We start from the raw sequence: 20033 nt of genomic DNA, 5'->3' as shown, positions 1-20033 counted from the left end.
ATCATTCATTATGAACATATAATCATCACTGATTATTTATAAGAAATTAATTATTTATTGTGATTAATTTTTATTACTCCATTCATTATTAACATATCATATTTACAAATTACTTTTTAGTATTCTTTATTAATATATCATATTTTTATCTCATTTTCTTCTCTTTTTATATAATATATTGTCCATTAAAATATATTTTCTTATATTATTTAACTAAAATCAAAATTACTAATGTTAGAACTTAATTAATAATAAAAATGATTAAGTATTAGATTATAATTAGTACGACGTTCATTAAATGCATTAATTGATTGATTTTAAATTACTTAGCCTTCCAATATTTATAATTAAAATTATTATGGATTTGTAATTAACTTTTTATTGATATATTGGATATTGTTTATTTTTTAAATTATTGTTCTATTATAATTATAATAAGATTTTCATGTTTAATTACATAATTAAACGCAAACATAATTTTTGTTCATAAAATTCTGATAGCATTCTCATACACAACTAAACACAGACATTTTTTATTCTCAAACATCCTATTCTCACACATCTTATTATCATTCATTCTTTATTCTCAGACATCTATAAAACCTTAAACCAAATGACCCCTTAAAAGTTTCATATAACATACCTCAACTCCACTAATTAGACCTCCTTAAAGGTGCTCTAGTCTCTTAATTTTTTTTTTCTCTTTTTTTTTTCCCTTTTTTTTTCCTTACTTAGCAGCTTTAATGTCTTGCTGTGATAGAGTTTCTTGTAGTACCATCAATCCCATTGTTCATTACAAAACATAACATTAGTCCTTTGTGAAATCTTGTATTGAATGTTCTAGTCTCTAGCTTAAACAGATACATACTTTTCTTCCTTAATTGTCATAACGCTAAATAGTTTTACTAGGCTTTAAGATCTTTCAACTAAAATGTATGTTCCTTTCTAAGAGTCTTACTATGGGATAAACTAGTGCCAAGTGATCATATGATTTTATTATTATTATTATTATTATTATTATTTTATCTTTTTATAGTGTCATAACTGAATAATAATCTCATACTAACTTCTTTCATGTCGTTAAACCAACCATAGAAAATATTTTGTATATTAATCTAAACAAATATTTTCATGCACAACTTTTTATAAAAATTTTACTTAACATACCTGGAGATGGCAAAGAACTTGTTAATAGGCTATTGGACTTATCTTGTAAGTCAATTTACAAAACTTAAAATTTAGGCTCTAATACCAACTGTAACGCCTTAGGCCCAGGATTCGTACTAAGATTCGGAATCCAAATTTGGCACTTGATGGTCCCAACATTCCCCTGCGACTCGACTATATCATCCTTGCTTGTCTTGAAAGCTTCTAAGAGTGAGAGTTGTCCCCAAAAACCAACACAAATCCTTTCAACATGTTTTGTCGTCACTCACATGCTTCCTAGGAAAATTCTCAGGAGGTCACTTAACATAAAATTGCTCCAAGCTAAGCACATGTAACTTTGAAATTCCTATTATTGAGCCACAAAAAAAGAAGATACACTGTGTTGATATTGGTAGTAATTTTCAATTCTTTTAACCGTTTCTTAACAATACTTTTATGTCCTAGAATCCCTCTCAATGTGATCTCGATCCATCCATATCTCCCTCCTAAACTTGGAGCGTTACAAAATCAACTCTAAATTTTAATCTTGCTAGTTAAAATAAGAAAACATTACTTGATTTGGACCATCTTTAGAGATGTTTTTTTCCCTCCTCTTTCTTCTTGAGAAAATGGTACAGGGGCTCAAATGAAAATTAGCCCCAAATTTGAAAACTAATAAATTTTGACATTTTGTTTATGTCAACACCATGTAAAATTATCACTTTAACCCTAAGTGCACCGTTCTTCGAATTGTAGTTTTTTTAAGAAAAAATCTAATCAATTCTTCGATTCTTCTTCTCCAATCTATAGCTTCTTCAATCAATTCCTTTGGTTCTTCCTCATTAATATGCATTTTTTTTAAAAAAAAATAAGGGGTGAGAATATTTCTAACCATTGAAGAGTAAATTGAGGACAATGGAAGGAGGAAGAAACGATAAGATTTCTAACCCTAAAAAATCAAATTGAGAAGGAGGATAGAACGAACCAGAAAAGAGAAGCAAGAAGTTGTATACCATAGAAAAGCGAATTAAGGAAGATAAAGGTGAAGAGTGAGAAACAAGGAGAGAGAAGTGAGAAGCGAGAAGTTTTCTAACCATAGGAAAGCGAATTGAAGAGGATAGAAAGAGCAAGGAGCGATGAATAAGGAATGAGTGAAAAATCCCGATACATACATTCTTCAATCAAAGTAGTAATTTCACATTGTGCTAACACAAACAAAATACCAAACTTCATTGATTTTTTAACATGGAACTGATTTTCATTTAGAATTTTTTTAAAAAAAAAAATTGAAAAGAAAACTCTTCATACATAGATTTACTTACAATAGCTACAAATGTCAGAATTTCAAATCCTTCAAAAATTAGGCTAATCAGAAAATTTGCCATCTTGTCAAAAGGGGATATAGAAATGTTCATTTTAGATTCCTCTTTAGGCGGAAAATCAGTGAGTGGAAAAAAATTCTTCATAAGCTAATCAAGACGGATCATCCCCACCTCATTAATTCTTTTTGATTTATTATAATTACTATTGTTATGTTATTATTATATAGATACATTTAAATTTATGTTCCGTTGGCTTAAAACGTTTTAATTTAAATTATATATACGATTAATTTGATAAATAATCCTTTCTTTCTACCATACTTTCTCCCTAATTCAAATCACCTATGTATAATCAATCATATAAAACAATTATAAAAAAAGTTAATCATTTAATTAAAACTTTCCCATGGTAAGTTATTTAAGTTCACTGATTTTTTTAACTTTCCAATGGTAAGTTATTTAAGTTCACTGTTTTTTTATTTAATTTTTATTAAAAAAAAAAAAAAGAGAGAGAGAGAGAGAATTCTCCAAGAGAACACAAACCCCACAAAATTAAAAGAAAATTTTCAGAGAATAAAATAGAGAGCAAGGACAGACAAGAAAGCCATCCCGTACCGTGGACCATCCCTATATACCGTATAGCCAATATCAGTGTCTAAAACTTGTAAGTTACTGTAACAAGATATAAGTACGTATACATTTAAATCGAAAGATCCATCTACAAAATAAAATGCCTTTACATTAGAAATTGATAAAATTAGTTTCGAAATAGGACATTTTTGCAGGAAAAAAAAATACATAAAAGGCCAAAAAAATAGACCCGTATTATGTTAATGTTTTGAACATTTTATTTTTTTACAAAAAAGATTTATTGACCTTCCTATTTTTACTAGTATTAGCTATTTACAATTTAGTATTCACCTACTTTATATATATAATTTTTTTTACAAAAAATACCTATTGACCTCCCTATTTTTACTAATATCAATAGATATTTACAATTTAGTCATCACCTATGTCTCCATACACACTCTCTCTCATGCATACTCTCTATTTACTAATAGACAACCGCGTGGAGCAAATCAATGACTCGACACGAGGTAACACAAACAACTTGGACAAATTGATGATGCGGACGACATGGGATGAATCAACGATAACGAGTTGAGCAAATTCGACCGATAGCACAACAGGACAAACTAATCCAATCGACGACAGAGAGATCCGTGACGACCATGGCTAAAGAAGAAATGAAGATGGAGGATTATGCATTATAAAACCCCATATAAAAACGAACTTTATTTTTTTCCTCTTTTTCATAACTTTTTTTTAGCTTTTAAAAGAAATTTGATATATATATGTATATGTATTCATCTATTTGACATAGACAAGTATTTTTTTTTATTTAAACTTCTTGTATTATAATACATATATTATAATGTAAATCAAATTTATGAAATTTTATATACTATAATATATTTCATATATTGATTTATACTGTGATTTATATCAAACATTTAATCAATCTCTAATTTATAAACTTCTTGTATTATAATACATATATTATATAATTTGTTAAAATATTTTCAAATACCTAACAAAATATCCTAAGGAATATTTAAAATAATCATGAATCCATCGAAATGTTCCAAGATCTATTTAAAATAACCCTTAATCCATAAAAAAAAAACCAATAAATTGATGTGAAAACTAAAGTAAATAAAAAATAAAATTTCATTAAATGTATTTTTTTTCTCAAATTGAAAAATAAAAAAAATTATAATTAATGTATTTTCTCCCTTCAGATGAAAAAAAAAACTATATTAAATATATTTTTCCTCTTTTTAATAAATTTATTCTCTCCCATTAAAATAGCTTCGAAATGAGAAAAAATATATATAACAAATATAAATAAATATAAAAAAGGTAAAACCGTCTAAAAATAGCACTAAAAGACCTTTTTGAAAAAATAATCAAATTTAAAGACATTTATGAAGATATATGACCAAAGATGGACTTCTTAGTTAAAAATCCGAAAAGATGTGTGAAGCTTTGGACTTTCCTGGCAGATTTGGTTTGCGTTCTTGTGGTTGGTTCGTCCAGAGGCCCATTAACAGTGTGTCATTTTATCTTATCTTTCTAGTTCCCTTTTCTCAGGGAGGAGGAGTTCATTTATTTTGCGTCCGGTGGCTTCATAACTCAACATATCCCTCTCTTTCGCTCTCTTCTTTTTTTTTTTTCAAAAGTTTTTTTTTACACCAATGACAGAAAAATGACCCTCGCTGCTAAAAAGAATAGTAATTTTTCAACCTCTCCGGAAAAAAGGAGGAAGAAGAAGAAAAGAAAACTAAAATAGCCTCATTACTATGGTGAAAAGATAAAAAGTTTCTGAGATATTACAAAATCACTGGATTGGGACACTTAACAGCACAAAGGATTAGACAGGAAGGGAGACACCTTTATTTGCCATGCTATCCAAGATGTCGTTCAGAGCTTGACAGAGACCAACAATCTAAACAGATCAAGCAAGACAAATAATTACACAACAGATCCACATATCAAAGATGAAAGTAATACGTAGAGATGTTACATTTCATTATATGAAAAAAGTGTAATATATGCAGATATCTAAAATTTGCCATAACCATCATGACATGTGCCATGCAATTTAGTAACAAGCAATAAATTGATAGAATCGAAATCCAGAGACGATACCTGTTGATCCCATTGCTGCAGCTCTTCAATATCGTCCTCGAAATGGATAACAGCTTCTACCTGATGGTAGTTTCGTAGGTAAATATAATGTGCAAATAGTTCTGAAGGCTGATTAATATAAATTGTTTTTCCATTATTTCTTTAAATTTATGAGAGTCAGAATATGATCCCCTTTTCCCCTTTTTCTTCTTTTGGTTTTTTTTTTTTTTTTTTTGGGGGGGGGGGGGGGGGGAGGGAGGGAGGAGGGAGAGAGAGAACCTGGTCAATTGATCCCCTCATTCTGTCCTCGTAGATCATTCTCGATGCTATCTTCTCAGCCTACAAACAGAGAGGACTCTAATTATGCAAGCGAAGTGAACTTCATGAGTAACGAGCATCTGCTTGCAAATGGAAAGCCAGAAGCAAAAAATATTAAACAAGTTTTTCCACCCTCTCCATCAAATGCACATACTCTCTCTCTCTCTCTACTTGCCGTTCTCTAACTAAACCTTAATGTAACCATTCATCTTTTGTAACTTATTATTGGTATTTGTCTTGGAGATGACAACTTGGACTTATTATTTGTTTTTTGCAAGTAAAAAAGAAGAGAGAGAGAAGAAGAAGAAGAAGAAGAAGAAAGTGACCTTCCTTACTTTGAATCTAAAGATATCCCTTCTAACTTTTCATCATCATCAATGAGAAGAGCTGCTTCCATTAAAGTAGATCATAACTAGGCGAGACTTTGAAAGCAAAAAACGTAAACCTTATTGGCTCAGAGAGGTGAAAATACCTCTTCCATGAAACAGCGGGGAGTAGAACCACTTATGTCCCGAAGGACTTTTAGTTTCCCCTTGCTAGACGTTTAGAATAAGTATTCTGATGATGAATTCTGGCAATTCTTTGCCAATCACTATAGGGCCGGGAAAGTAAAGGTTTGTACCTGATGGGTTTATCATTTGGGATTGGATTTCAGTGGACAGCAAGTTAATGTTGGAAAGACTTTTTTTTTTTTTTTTTTTTTTGCATGTATTTTAATTAAAGTATGGGGTGGGGGAATCGAACCTCTGACCTCGAGGTCGATAGTACGAGCGAGCTACGCTCACGTTGACGGTTGGAAATACTATAAAAAGAGTGAGTTTTCATTTTTCAGCTGTTAGCAGTTCATAGGTTGACAAAACTCTAGGCCCAAACGGTCTTACTGGCTACTGCTGAATATTAAATAAGGAAAACAAATGTGCTAATGAAACTTATGCACGCCGGATTCCCAATAACTCTTTGGCTGCCATGACAGATATTCTAGACCTATTAGTCTCACTCCCAATAAAAATCCTTGCTAGAGTTTGTGGATATAGACCTAAAGGTCCTCCATGTGACCATTTCGGGAAGCCTGAACCTGTAGGAGGCGAATAAATTTTGAAACCTATTCTTCAAACGAGACGGTTGATGAGAGGTAAATTACAAGAGGAAAAGGTTGATCTTCAACCCAGATACTGAGAAATCATATCATATGATGGTTGATTGATTCTTCATCAAAATGGCTTTGATCGCAAAGGAATTTGGTTGCAAATAGAGGGTGCCATCAAGGGCACAACTCCAGTATCTCTAATGTCGTAATTATTAATGCAAAAGCAAGGGAGGAGGGTTAGAATTTGCAGAGGCATAAATGATGTTAACCTACCTCTTTCCCTTTTCTGTTACTGATGTTCGAGTAGAAGATCACTCTAGAAGGTAGCTGGAGTCCAAATCCAGATCATCGCAAGGTTTAATACAGGCAGGGAGAAGTTCAACGCATCTCATCTTTAGTCAGCAAATGAACCCATTTGCTTCTCATACCACTTGGAGTTTATAGACTACAATCTAACAAAAGGACCATCGTCTCATACCACTCCAAATTAAAACTTGTTTTGAATAACTAACATTTTCGATCAAGTTTCAGACCAAAGAAAGTTAGCAATTTTATATTAACAATGTTTTCTACTCATTGGGTGAAAAGTAAAATCGAGACTTGTACACTACCATTTGTTCTTTTACAAGTTTCAGTTAGGGAGTTTAATCATAGAAAGAATCAGAAAGTACCCACAAACAAGAATCATAATACAAAGCCAAAACTAAGATGATTCGAAAGGCAATAAGGATCCACCACGAAACTTCATTGTGTAAAAAGCTAAAATTAAAAGGAACAGAAAAGTACACTTAATATGGGAAGGATCTTTCTAGTATTCTTAGAATCGTACTTCCTTAAACATCGCTAGCAGGGACCTTCTTTCAAAGGAGTTTTATAGTCATTATCTTTCTTCTTTTTCCCTTTCTTTGTCTCTAATTATTTGAGAGGTCAAGTAGGCTAATGATTGGATCCATCTCTCATTCTCTTTTCATTTACAAAATCAGTAATTTAAGGATCATTTTTACGCAAACAGACAGCAGGAAACTAATTGCATACCATAAATTAAACAGACAGTAAGAACATAATTTAAAGATCATTAGCAAGAAGTGAAATTTTAGCCAAATCATTAAGAATAATAAATTTATCACACACCTTGTGCGGAGGAATACCCAGCAAAGTGCCCAATTCTTCAAAGCTGCCATAGGAATAACCAAAAACAATAGAATAACGAGAAGAAAAGGAATAAAGGAGGAGAAAATATACTACACGTTATTAACCTTATATTTGTGTAAAGTTTGCTTGCACTGAGAAGATTATGCTCAATCATAGCACGATCCAACACAGTAAAATTATCTGACAGAAGGGCTTGCTGTTGAAGTAATGTTAAAAAAGAAAGGATTTTAATATATGATGTGATGCCAGAATCCAGAAAGGGGTAAAGAGCAAAAATAATAACCTGGTGAGGCTTTAGCTCTTTAGCAAATGCATCAATTTCTGGTTTTCTCAAAATTCTCTCCAAGTAAACCTAACGGTTCGATCACACACTCATTAATGTCAATGAACATAACACCGTCTTGAATGTTAGAAGAGAGAGAAGGGACCTTTTGCAGTATTGGATAGATTTTTAACTTCGAGCAACGCTCATCCTACACCAAAATGGCAACATTTAGAAAGAACAGATTTAAAAATCGTTCCACTCCAAAATTTTAGGTAAACTCCATTAGTAATAAATAAAGAAATAAAAAGGATTTTACTTTGTATAATGTGGCAAGAACACGGGATCGCTGGGGACCAGCAGCAGCCAATATTGTACATGTCACTGCAGCAGATAAAGCTTGTTCCAAAGCTTCTTCGTCAATCTCTCTGAGAAAAAAAATATATATATAGTAACTAATAACACCCGTGAAGAGAGATTGTATTAGTTACTAAACAATCTCTTTAAGCATCACAATGAATGAATTCATATTTTTCATCTTAAAACAATTGAGTTTCTAAATTCAACAGTAGAGTAGAATACAAATCATAGCATTTTCATCATATCAGTGAAATAAATTGTCTCTGTTTCCTATAAAAGATAATACAAATCATACCATTTTGTTGAAACTCTTACAAGTATGTGAGCACATGACTTTCTTTTGCAAAGGAGGCACTAGATTGTTTAATAGGTTGAGAAAGAGAGTTTTTTACATAAAAGATATTTATAGGGGAAAAAAATTGCTTTCGTCCATGCATGTACAAGGCTCTAAAAATTTGAGGCTAATAGCATAGAAATTAAAACCAGATCAACTGAGATCAAGAAAGAAATTCATATATAATTGTAGAAAATAATCGAAGACAAAACGCTTAGAAGGGTTATACAAGGAAAATCCACGAAAGTAGACTATTTTTAATGAAAAGGCCACCAAATTGGTCAACATTCATTCTAACATACACATTAAAATTATAGCAGTATCAGCTCAATTTTGCAGTTCCACTGTATAATTTAGGAAGGGGGAAAATGATGATCTTTGAGACATTATCAAGACATGAATATGGTAGAAATAAAACAAATATCTTCATGTTAAATTTAGTCAATTTTCTCTTCTTGGTAATTATTTACTAAACAAAACAAAAATACTTATCAGTGTGTCATTTAATTTTTAATGATTAAATGAAAGTTGGCAATTCCTGCAGTGAATGAAACGTACAAAAAAGAATGTCAAGTGTTGAATATGGAAAGTCTTCTCCTTCCCCTTACCCATTTGGAATGTTATTTCTTGCAGTTAGTATTCATTCTTTTCTGTATTTTTCTTTCCTTATTTCCATTCTTTTCACCGTTAAGTGTCTTGGCCATATTTGGCAATTATTATTGTATATATGAGGGATACACCCCCTTGTAAAGAGTGTGAAAGAAAATTGAGAAAATTCAGAAATTCAACATGGTATCAGAGCCATCTCTCTTAATCATCTTCATATGTTTCACGTCCGAAACCCTACCAAAGAAAAACTGAGTATCGATAATTTCAAACAACATACCAATTTGTTTGAAGTTGTGCATCAAAAAAACCACCATCAGTAACTTGGAGCTTCACGTTAGAAGCAAAGCTGTGCTTGGTCCCAGATCCAGTCGATTCTGCTTGATAGTTGGGCTAGATCCAGTCTTTTGGTGTTCTGCGTGATAGCTGTGCTTGGTCCCAGATCCATTCTTTTCGTGTTCTTCGAGTATATACAAATCCGTACTCAAATTCACGCTCGAAGCACATCAATCAAGTTCGTGGGTTGATATCAATCAAAGTCGAGGTCGTGCTCTCTTGAAATCAGTTTCCATATCAGTCGAGGTCTTGCCGATTATCTTTTTTCCATATTAATCGAGGTCGAAGCCATGGGTTGAAATCAGTCAAGATCGTTCGATTTTTTTCAGTCATGGTATTCGATTTTTATCCACCGAATCTGGGAGGAATTATCATAAGGTTTTAGGTTTGAGAGGTTATGTTCTTTTTTTCATTATTTATTTCCTTATTTTTTGTCTTGCCAATTATCAATTATCAACATGCCCCTTTTTTTCCTTCCTTGATTCTTGATGGCATCCGTAAATTCTAACAATACAGAAGGGACCATACTTCCAATTACTAATCACAAATTAAATGGAAGAAATTATCTTCATTGGTCACAATCTGTTATGATGTTTATATGTGAAAACGGAAAGGAAGATTATCTGTCAAGCAAAAATTCTATCCCAGACCAAGCTTATCAAAAATACAAGACACGAAAAGCAGAAAATAATATGGTTATGTCATGGCCAATCAACTCCATGACGATAGAGATTGGTGAAGGATTTCTACTCTTCTCAACTGTAAGCGAAATTTGGGAAGCAACTCGTGAAACTTATTCCGACCAAGAAAATACAGCAGAATCATTTGAAATTGAGGGCAAAATTCACAAGCTATGACAAGGGGATATGCAAGTCACTCACTATTTCACTCCATATTGTTTCATCTTTGGCAACAACTTGATGTATTTGAAAGCCACAGGTGGGAATGCACGGTAGATGGAGCCACATACAAAAAGATAGTTGACAAAAAAACTAGTGTTCAAATTTCTTCTTGGCCTTAATAAAGAACTAGATGAGGTACATGGTAGAATCTTAGCTATTAAACCCTTACCTAACATCAGAGAAATTTTTGCAAAAGTAAGAAGGGAAGAAAGTAGGAAGAAACTAATGTTAGGAGCATTTGCAAACTCTGAATTTGAAGGATCGGTTTTAATTGCTCGAAACCTCGATATGCGGTACACATAAATACCCATGGTAACCATTACAATCGAAATCAGAACTACACATGAATTGATAATCGGCAACGAAAACCAAAACCATGGTGTGTGAACGGTAGAAAATCAAGACACACTAGAGAAGTGTGTTGGGATATTCATGGTAAACCTCCAGATTGGAAGCCAAACAAAGGCATAGGAGATAGATGTGGAAAGGACTGCCAAGCAACTACAACAACTGAAGGTAACTTCAACCCTAAACATAATGTGTTTACTAAGGAGCAGTTGGACCTTCTACAAAAACTCTTTGGTCAACCCAAATCTACTAAAAAAAACATCAGAAACCAGTGTAGCAACAATTGCACAATCAGGTAACTTCCTTTGTGCTCTTAATGCAACCAAAGAAAATTTAGTGCTTGGATTATTGATTCTGGTGCATCAGATCATATGACAGGTGATATCTCACGTTTAACTAATTACACACACTGTAGCAGTCAAACTACTGTAAGAATTGCCGATGGTACCTATTCTAAAGTAATGGGAACTGGCAATGTTTTTATATCTAAAGATCTTGTTTTAGAAAATGTGTTGCATGTCCCAAACCTTAGATGCAATCTCCTTTCCATAAGCAAACTAACTCTTATGAAAAATTGCAATGCAACTTTCTACTCACATAATTGCATATTTCAGGATTTGAATTCAGGGAAGATGATTGGCAATGCTAAGGAATCCTCGGCTCTCTACATACTACATACTCTTAAGTCTCAAGTCAAGGAGTTAGGTCTTAGCAAATCTACTTTTGTTATTTCAAAGGACAATTATGATAGTACATCTACTTTTATTGCTTCTAAAGACAATTATGATAGTACAATAATGTTATGACATCATCGTTTAAGAAATCCCAATTTTTATATTTGAAACAAATTTTTCTAGATATTTTTAATAAAAGTTCTCATGCTTTTCAATGTGAGTCTTGTGAAATGGTAAAGTTGGCTCGATCTTCATATCCGGTAAGCCCATATATCCTTTTTCTATGATGCATAGTGATGTTTGGGGCCCTAGTAAAGTTCAGAATGTAACAGGAGCTAAATGGTTTGTTTCCTTTATTGATGATCACACTAGACTTGGATGTTTTTAATGAAAGAAAAACCTGAGGTCACTGCCATATTTCAAAACATGTATGTCATGATTCTCAATCTCTTTAACACTTAAATCCAAATCCTTCACACTGATAATGCTAAGGATTATTTTAACACTTCCTTAAGAAACTTTCTAAAAGAAAAAAAAGTATTGCCCACTTAAGTACATGTCCTAACACTCCCCAGCAAAATGGAATTGCAGAGAGGAAAAACAGACATCTCTTAGAAGTTTCTAGAGCTTTAATGCTTTTCGCTAACACCCCCCATCAGTTTTGGGGAGAAGTTGTTCTGACAACCACATACCTTATTAATAGAATGTCCTCTCGGATATTAGGCTTCAAAACTCCCTTACAAAAACTCAAGGAAGTATTTCCACATAATAGATTATTTTTTTAAGTTCCCCTAAAAATATTTGGTTGTACGGTCTTAGTTCAAGATCATCGACCTATTAGGAGTAAATTAGATCCTTAGACAATCAAATGCATCTTTCTCGATTATGCTCCAAGCCAAAAAGGATACAAATGCTATTCACCAACCACTATAAGGTTAACCTCCATGGATGTAACTTTCTTTGAAACTCAACCTTATTTTCAAAAGCAAGGCACCATTGAACCTTCCACTCACTTTGAAAATGAAATTCTTCTTGAAAACAAAGGAACCCCCGAAAACAGATTTCATTGAAAAGAGTGCTCCATTTCTACATGAAATTGATGTTTCCAATCAAAACGCACTTGAATATTGGAAAGATCCTATAGTCTATACTCGAAGGAAAAACACCCTTGGACATGAACCAGTACTCAGTCAAAACCCAACCAAAATGCAGGAAAATCATGTCTCCAACTCCACAACGGAAACACTCACTAAAAACATTGATCTTCCCATTGCAAAACGGAAAGGGGTAAGAACTTGTACGATGCAGCCCATTCAAAACTACTTGTCCTACAAACATCTCTCCCAAGTTCAAAGCATTCACAACTACACTATCCAAAATACACATTATGAACAATGTCTATGAAGCCCTCAAAGACATCAATTGAAAGCAAGTTGTATTAGACGAAATAAAGGCATTGGAAAAGAGGAAAAGAACAACACATGGGAAATAACAGATCTACCTCCAGAGAAGAAAACAATACAATACAAATGGGTCTACACCATCAAATACAAAGCTAATGGAGAAATAGATAGGTAAAAAGCTAGACAAGTCGCCAAAGGGTTCACCCAGTCTTACGACATTGACTACCAAGAAACATTTACTCTAGTAGCAAAATTAAATACTATCCATGTCCTTTTTTCCTTCACAGTGAATAATGATTGGATACTTCACCAATTAGATATAAAAAAAATCTTCCTTAATGGAGACTTAGAAGAAGAAGTGTATATGGATATACCTACCGGTATAGAATCAACTACAACCATGAATAAGGTATGCAAACTCAAAAGGTCCCTTTATGGCCTATAACAATCCCCTAGAGCTTGGTTTGAAAATTTTTCAAAAGTGGTAAAGAAAAAGGGGTACTCGCAATGTCAATCTGACCATATCCTTTTCATCAAACATCCTTGCAAGGGTAAAATAGCAATTATCATTATCTATGTAGATGATATTATCCTTACAGGAGATCACGAAGAAGAAATAAGAAATCTAAAGCTACTCTTAGCCAAGGAATTTGAAGGAAAAGACTTAGGCATCCTTAAATACTTCCTAGGGATGGAAGTGGCCAAAAAACAGGTTTGATCATTTCTCAAAGAAAATATGTCCTTGACCTTTAAAGGAAACAGGTATAGTTGGATGTAAGCCCACTAACACGCACATTGACACAAATCATCATATAATCAAAGAAAATACAATGGTTGACAAAGATCAGTATCAAAGGCTAGTTGAAAAATTGATTTACCTAACTCACACTAGACCTGATATCTGTTTTTCAATTAGCTTTGTAAGTCAATTTATGAACAGTCCAACAAAAGACAACATGCAAGCTGTTTATAGAATACTCAGGTACTTGAAAGGAACTCCAAGAGAAGGATTGTACTTCAAGAAATCTAGGAAAAGAAACCTTGAAATCTTCACATATGTTGATTGGGCAAGCTCAAAAATAAACAGAGGATCAACTACCGGATATTACTTTTGTTTGGGGAGACTTAGTCACTTGGCGAAGCAAGAAACAATCAATAGCATCTAGGAGTAATGTCAAAGTTGAACTAAGAGCGCTAGCTCAAGAAATGTGACTCAAAAGCATCCTATCTGAACTTAAAATCAAATCAGAAGAACCGTTCAAATCAGAAGAACTGATGGAGGTACACTATGATAATCAAGCTACTATAAGCATTGCCAAAGGCCCGGTCCACGACGATCACATAAAACATGTGGATATTAATCGACACTTTATTAAGGAGAAAATTGAAAACAAAAGTATCTCACTCAACTACACACCTATCAGGAGGTAAATTGATGACATTCTTACAAAAGCTCTATTCAAGAACGTGTTTGAAGTCTTAAAAACCAAGCTGGACTTAATCAACATATACAATCCAGCTTGAGGGGGAGGGTTGAATATGAAAAGTCTTCTCCTTCCCTGTACCCATTTGGAATGTTATTTCTTGCAATTAGTATTCATTCTTTCCTTATTTTCATTCTTTTTACTGTTAAGTGTCTTTGCCATATTTGGCAATTATTATTGTATATACGAGGGATACACCCCCTTGTAAAGAGTGTGAAAGAAACTTGAGAAAATTCAGAAATTCAACATTAACAATGCTGAAACTTGACACAAAAACTGGAAGACCTGTAAAAATAATGGAACTTTTAGTGGTGTGCAAATGCATAAGATCGGTGTCCTAAAAACAAGTATATCAGTGAATGATGATTATTTAACAAATCTAAAAACCACTTATATTCCACGAAAAGAATGTTCAAGTTTACATACTCGTCTCCTATTTGTCTCTTTTCAATTTGAGATATATCATAATAACGTAGTGCTGCTTCCAAGAACTTCCTTTTCAAGTCTAAGATCCTAGCATAACAAACCTGCGAAAAAGAATGAAATGGAGGGGATTAATAGACAAAAGAAAAACCATATAGCCATATTGTTGAGTAAGAGTCATCAACAGTCAAAAAAAAAATTCTAACCTTGTATTGTAAATTAAGGACTTCGTGCTGACTATTGCTAACCAAGAATGAAGCTTTATTGATAAAAGCCTCAGCATTGACAGCATCATCATCCTGTCGAAGAAAAAAATAAGCAATACCGTGTGCTCAAGTAACTAAGACTAAACAAACTTCCTTGTCCGTGTAAGTACAAACATTAAATAATTTATTCTTGTAAAGTACATCCATTGTAATTGAAAACTGCTACATTATTATATCATGGATACAATGCAACCTGAAACCACTCTCCTCCACCATATAGAGCTCTATGCAATTGCTTTTACACGACATTGTAGCAAATTACCACTATTAATAATAACATATAACCCTTCATAATATTCTTTTTTTTTTCTTTTATAAGAAACAGAGACATATAACCCTTTGTACTAAATACAATCATAAGCTTTAAACTGCAATTACAGAAATAAATGGTACCTCAAGGTATAGACGAGCAATTTGAACACATTTTGACAACCGGTATGACTCATCAATCACCCTGACAGCAACCATAGAAGACATATTAAATAAAGAGAGAGAAACAGACCATAATTTACTATAATCCTACTTTTTAGAAAAGATATTGAAAGGAAAGTGGATGGTGTACCTCATTCCAGAGTCTAGATCAATGCCACTAAGCATCTGAGCGGCTTTTGACCATTGCTGCTCTGATTCATACAATTCAGCAAGCTTCTCCCGAATAATCAACACCTGCAACTCACCAGAGACAAGTTATTTCCTTCGCCTATGGACCATGCAAGTCAAGATCCATGACCAAAAGTAGTTAAAAACTGCTGACCCTAGCCACACTCAAAACATTGTGAGAGAAAAACATAGGAACTGATATCAAAATAAAAATAATTATTGATTATGAATAAGTGATATTGCTCTAGTTGAGTTGTTTTCATTTTTCCACCGAGGACCGTGGATCAATCAGCCGATGATAGACTAAATGTGCACTTACGATGTTTTGAGTATGAATCCGAAAGCAATAAATACCTGACGGTTTGGTGTTCAAAAGAAGTTAGAAGAACCCCAAATTCTTCCGTTAACGGAAAATTGAAAATAGATTCACACATTTTGGAAAATTAACGATATAAACCAAGGACACACGCACGACCGTTCTTCCGGAAAATTATAATCAACACAACAGAGGTATAAAACTCCATTTAGATGGATATTTAGACGAATAGCAAGGTCAGGTTCCCGTTTCAATTGAGTAAGAAGTAATATTGGTGCTTGGTTATCATTTAGACAACTGAGAAGCATCATTTCTGCAGCATATAAAATAATAACACCAGAACTAAACCTGCTCCTCGAAAGAGACGACGCGCGGCTGAATCTGAGCGAGTATGTAATGGGCAATCTCTCTCTGAGTCTCCCCCTCCAACTTCCCCAACTCTTGCGCTAGAGTCTGCAATAGCTGCCGCGAAACTACGAGTGGAACTTCATCAGATAGTGCTGCAAGTAGAGAAACGTCGGATGATTAGCCCTAACTTCACACAAAATTGAAGAAATGGGGAGAAAAACTTCAACGTATTAAAAAAATAAAATGTGAGGCAGCTAACTGTGATCGATAAACTTCTTGGCTTGAACCCTATCGTTTGAGGATAAAACATTATACAGAATGTGCTTATACTGTTCGATCTTCTGCCTCTGGTCTGATATAGCAGAGGCGCTCGCAAAGGCGCTCTCCATGGCTATTCAAGTTTTCGCCTTCTGGAATCAAGCACCGGCTTCCCTTCGGCTTCGAAACTGGAAACCCTACCTCGAGGAAAACCCCTCTCCGCCACCGCTCAATTCCGCTCCCTGCAATGGACGGAACCGCTTCTATTTTCCGATTCTAGATCGGAGGAATAGCTTGATCGTACGCTAATTAAAGAGTGACACGTATATGCAAGGGTGATTTCGTCATTTCGTAACTTTTTTATGCAACGATTCTACGATCTCTCACGATTCTTTTCCTTTTTTCACAGTTATAACCTTTTTTATCCAACATTCATCGAGTTTTAATATTTGACGTGAAAATAATTAATTTAAAAATGGTGTAAAAAGTTATACATTTTCTTATAAATATTGAAATCATAATAAATATCTATTAGTGCCAACGTTTTTTGTCCTAGAAGCACAAATGATATTTTCCGGCTATTCCATGTATCTTTGAACATGTAGTTCATATGTGTTATGAGTACACATCCTTGCTGTCCAATCCTTGCTGTCCAACTAATTCCACCTCCTATTTGTCAATTCTTCTATAAATAGTGATCATTTTGTGAATTTTGTAAGGTGGTGAAGATTGGTGAGAAATCCCAACTTTTTGGAAAGAAATTAGAGAAAATTCCATAATTTCATAATTTTCTTATTTATTTTATTTAAGTTATTTGTTTAGTTATTTTATATTCTTTTGTTATTTATTTATATTATATATTATTATTATATTATATTTTCTTTATATCTGTGTTCCGTTGTGCTCCCCAATTTTACAACACGCTATTCAGCACGAGTTTATTTCATTTTCTCCGCTAAAGATAAGTCATAAAGATATGTCAGTTTTTCTCTCTTCGTTATAATTAATAGATTAAATATTGTTTTGTATATTTGATATATATTAAATTTATAATATTTTGTAATGATGTTACTATGAAAAATATTATGAAATTAGAATTTATAACATTTGATATTAATGATAATAATTATTTGGCATTAATACTTGCCAAAATACAACTGAATGCCATAAATATGTGATCATAAAAAAATAATTTTTTTCCATAAAGCTCGTCGTAAATGGATGCACTTGAGGCTAAAAAAATTCAAATCAATATGTTAGATAAGACATTTTTCTATATTTCGGATATGCTCCTACAATAGCAATATCGAGAGAAATATTTTGAAATTATTTTGTACTCACCCGGTGTCTTCTCGTGGCTGAATGAAGTAACGAGTTATTGATTAAAAAATATATATGAATCTCAGCCAATTAGAGCAACAACATTCACTGAAGTGAATGTTGTAAATTCTAATAATCGTGGATGAAAAATCATGAATCTCGACCAACTGGAACAACAACATTCTCTGAAGTAAATACTATGAATTTTAATAATCATGGTCGAGGTCGTGATCGTGGCAGAGGAAGAAATAATTATTATTTTCGTGGTAGTCGTTCTAACCATTCAAAATTCAAAAAAACCACACAAAATGATGATCACAAAGGAAAAACTCCACAAGATAAAAGTTCAAAAAGTGTTGAAAATAAATGCTTATGATACGGAATGGCTGGGCATTGGTCACGTACATATCATATGTCAAAACACTTAGTTGACCTTTATCAAGCATCCTTTAAGGAAAAAGAAAAAAAAAATGTGGAAGCAAATTTTGTATACAAATTTGGATGTGGCAAACTTCTAAATATCCTTAAGAGAAAATCAACAAAATTGATTAAACATCAAATGTTTCCTTTGACTTTGAAAATGTCTAGATTTAATATATTTTTTTCATCTCCATGTTTTTTTTCCTCTATTAACCTTTGTATTTTCCAAATGTTGTTTTTCTTGTTGTAACTATTTTCTTTTAATAAAGAAACCTAGATCATTTTCATATGTTAGGTGACTAAAAAACGAGTAAAGAAAATCTATGTCTGGCAAACAGTGCAAATACACATACAATACTTACTAGTAGAAAATATTTTTCCAAACCGACAATACTGGAAGCAAAAGTCAATATAATATCAGGTTCTGCAAATCTAATTGAAGGATTTGGAAAGCAAATATTATTTTTCCTAGAGGAACAAGATTTTCAATTGACAATGCATTGTTCTCTAGTCAATCAAAGATAATCTACTTAGTTTTAAAGATATATGTTGCAATGGTTATCATATTGAGATCGATAGAAATAATAATATAGAGTATCTTTATATCATATCTATTGTCTCATGTGGAAAACGTATATTGGAAGAGTTGTTTGCTTTATCTTCTGGATTATATTATATTCATATACGAGTAATTGAAACATATGCAACAATAAACCTAAAGTTTATGAAACTAGGCATGGCAGATTAGGTCATCTAGGGTTTACGACGATATGAAGAATTATTGAAAATTAAAACAGACATCCATTGAAGCCAAAAGATTTTTCACTCTAATGAATTATCATATGATGCCTGCTCTCAAGGCAAACTAGTCATTAGATCATCACTGGTTAAAGTGGGGACTGAATCAGCTGTATCTTTAGAACGAATTCATGGTGATATATGTGGACTTATTAACCCACCAAGTAGACCATTTAGATATTTTATGGTGTTAATAGATGCATCCAACAGATGGTCACACGTGTGCTTATTATCAAGTCGAAATCTTGCATTTGCAAGATTACTTACTCAAATAACTAAGTTAAGAGCACAATTTTCTGATTATACATTTAAGACTATTCGTCTTAATAATACTAGTGAATTTACATCATAAGCTTTTGATAATTATTGTATGTCAATTGGGATAAGCGTTGAACGTCTTGTAGCTCATGTTCATACATAGAATGGTTTAGCATAATCATTTAAAAATGTTTGCAATTAATTGCAGGACCATTACTTATGAGAGCTAAACTTCCTTCATTTGTATGGGACATGTTATTTTGCATGCAGCGTTACTTGTACGTATTAGGCCAGTAGTTTATTATAAGTACTTACCATTACAATTAGCTTATGGTGATGAGTCAAATACTTCCCATCTGAGAATTTTTAGATGTGTAGTATATATTCAAATTGCACCACCACAATGCACTAAGATGGGTAATTAAAGGAGGTCATGAATATATGTTGGATATGATTCCCCATCAATTATTAAATATCTTGAACCCCTGACGGGTGATGCATTTACTGCACGATTTGTTGATTGTCATTTTAATGAGACAAATTTTCCAACATTAGGGGGAGGAATTAAGAAGTTGGAAAAAGAAACTACATGGAATGC

The 20033-nt window shown here is 32.9% G+C and overlaps 1 protein-coding gene across 1 annotated transcript; it reads right to left on the bottom strand.

The window, feature by feature from the left end:
* Nucleotides 1-4599: 4599 nt before the first annotated feature.
* Nucleotides 4600-16933, bottom strand: LOC120091857 (COP9 signalosome complex subunit 4). The gene is made up of 14 exons (XM_039050006.1): nucleotides 16641-16933; nucleotides 16382-16533; nucleotides 15680-15783; nucleotides 15511-15571; nucleotides 15058-15150; nucleotides 14855-14955; nucleotides 8301-8409; nucleotides 8148-8192; nucleotides 8003-8071; nucleotides 7824-7915; nucleotides 7699-7741; nucleotides 5442-5501; nucleotides 5184-5243; nucleotides 4600-4980 (listed from the first exon to the last, which is right to left on the bottom strand). Exons 1-14 carry the CDS (start codon nucleotides 16768-16770, stop codon nucleotides 4906-4908), a joined length of 1194 nt encoding a protein of 397 aa, XP_038905934.1. The 5' UTR covers nucleotides 16771-16933; the 3' UTR covers nucleotides 4600-4905.
* Between the last annotated feature and the right edge of the window lie 3100 nt (nucleotides 16934-20033).

The sequence above is a fragment of the Benincasa hispida genome, chromosome 11, assembly GCF_009727055.1.
Source record: "Benincasa hispida cultivar B227 chromosome 11, ASM972705v1, whole genome shotgun sequence".
Classification (NCBI taxonomy): domain Eukaryota; kingdom Viridiplantae; phylum Streptophyta; class Magnoliopsida; order Cucurbitales; family Cucurbitaceae; genus Benincasa; species Benincasa hispida.
The sequence above is the reverse complement of the archived record's forward strand: the minus strand, read 5'-3'. Positions and strand labels throughout refer to the sequence as shown.

Bases quoted from the DNA above. Each gene is read 5' to 3' on its own strand.
- LOC120091857 (XM_039050006.1), bottom strand. From the start codon at position 16,770: ATGGAGAGCGCCTTTGCGAGCGCCTCTGCTATATCAGACCAGAGGCAG. The intron at 14,956-15,057 runs GTTAGAATTTTT...TCTTTTTCGCAG, and splicing joins TCCTTAATTTACAATACAAG to GTTTGTTATGCTAGGATCTT. The intron at 8,410-14,854 runs GTATGTAAACTT...TTTTTTTCTCAG, and splicing joins AAGAGACAAATAGGAGACGA to AGAGATTGACGAAGAAGCTT.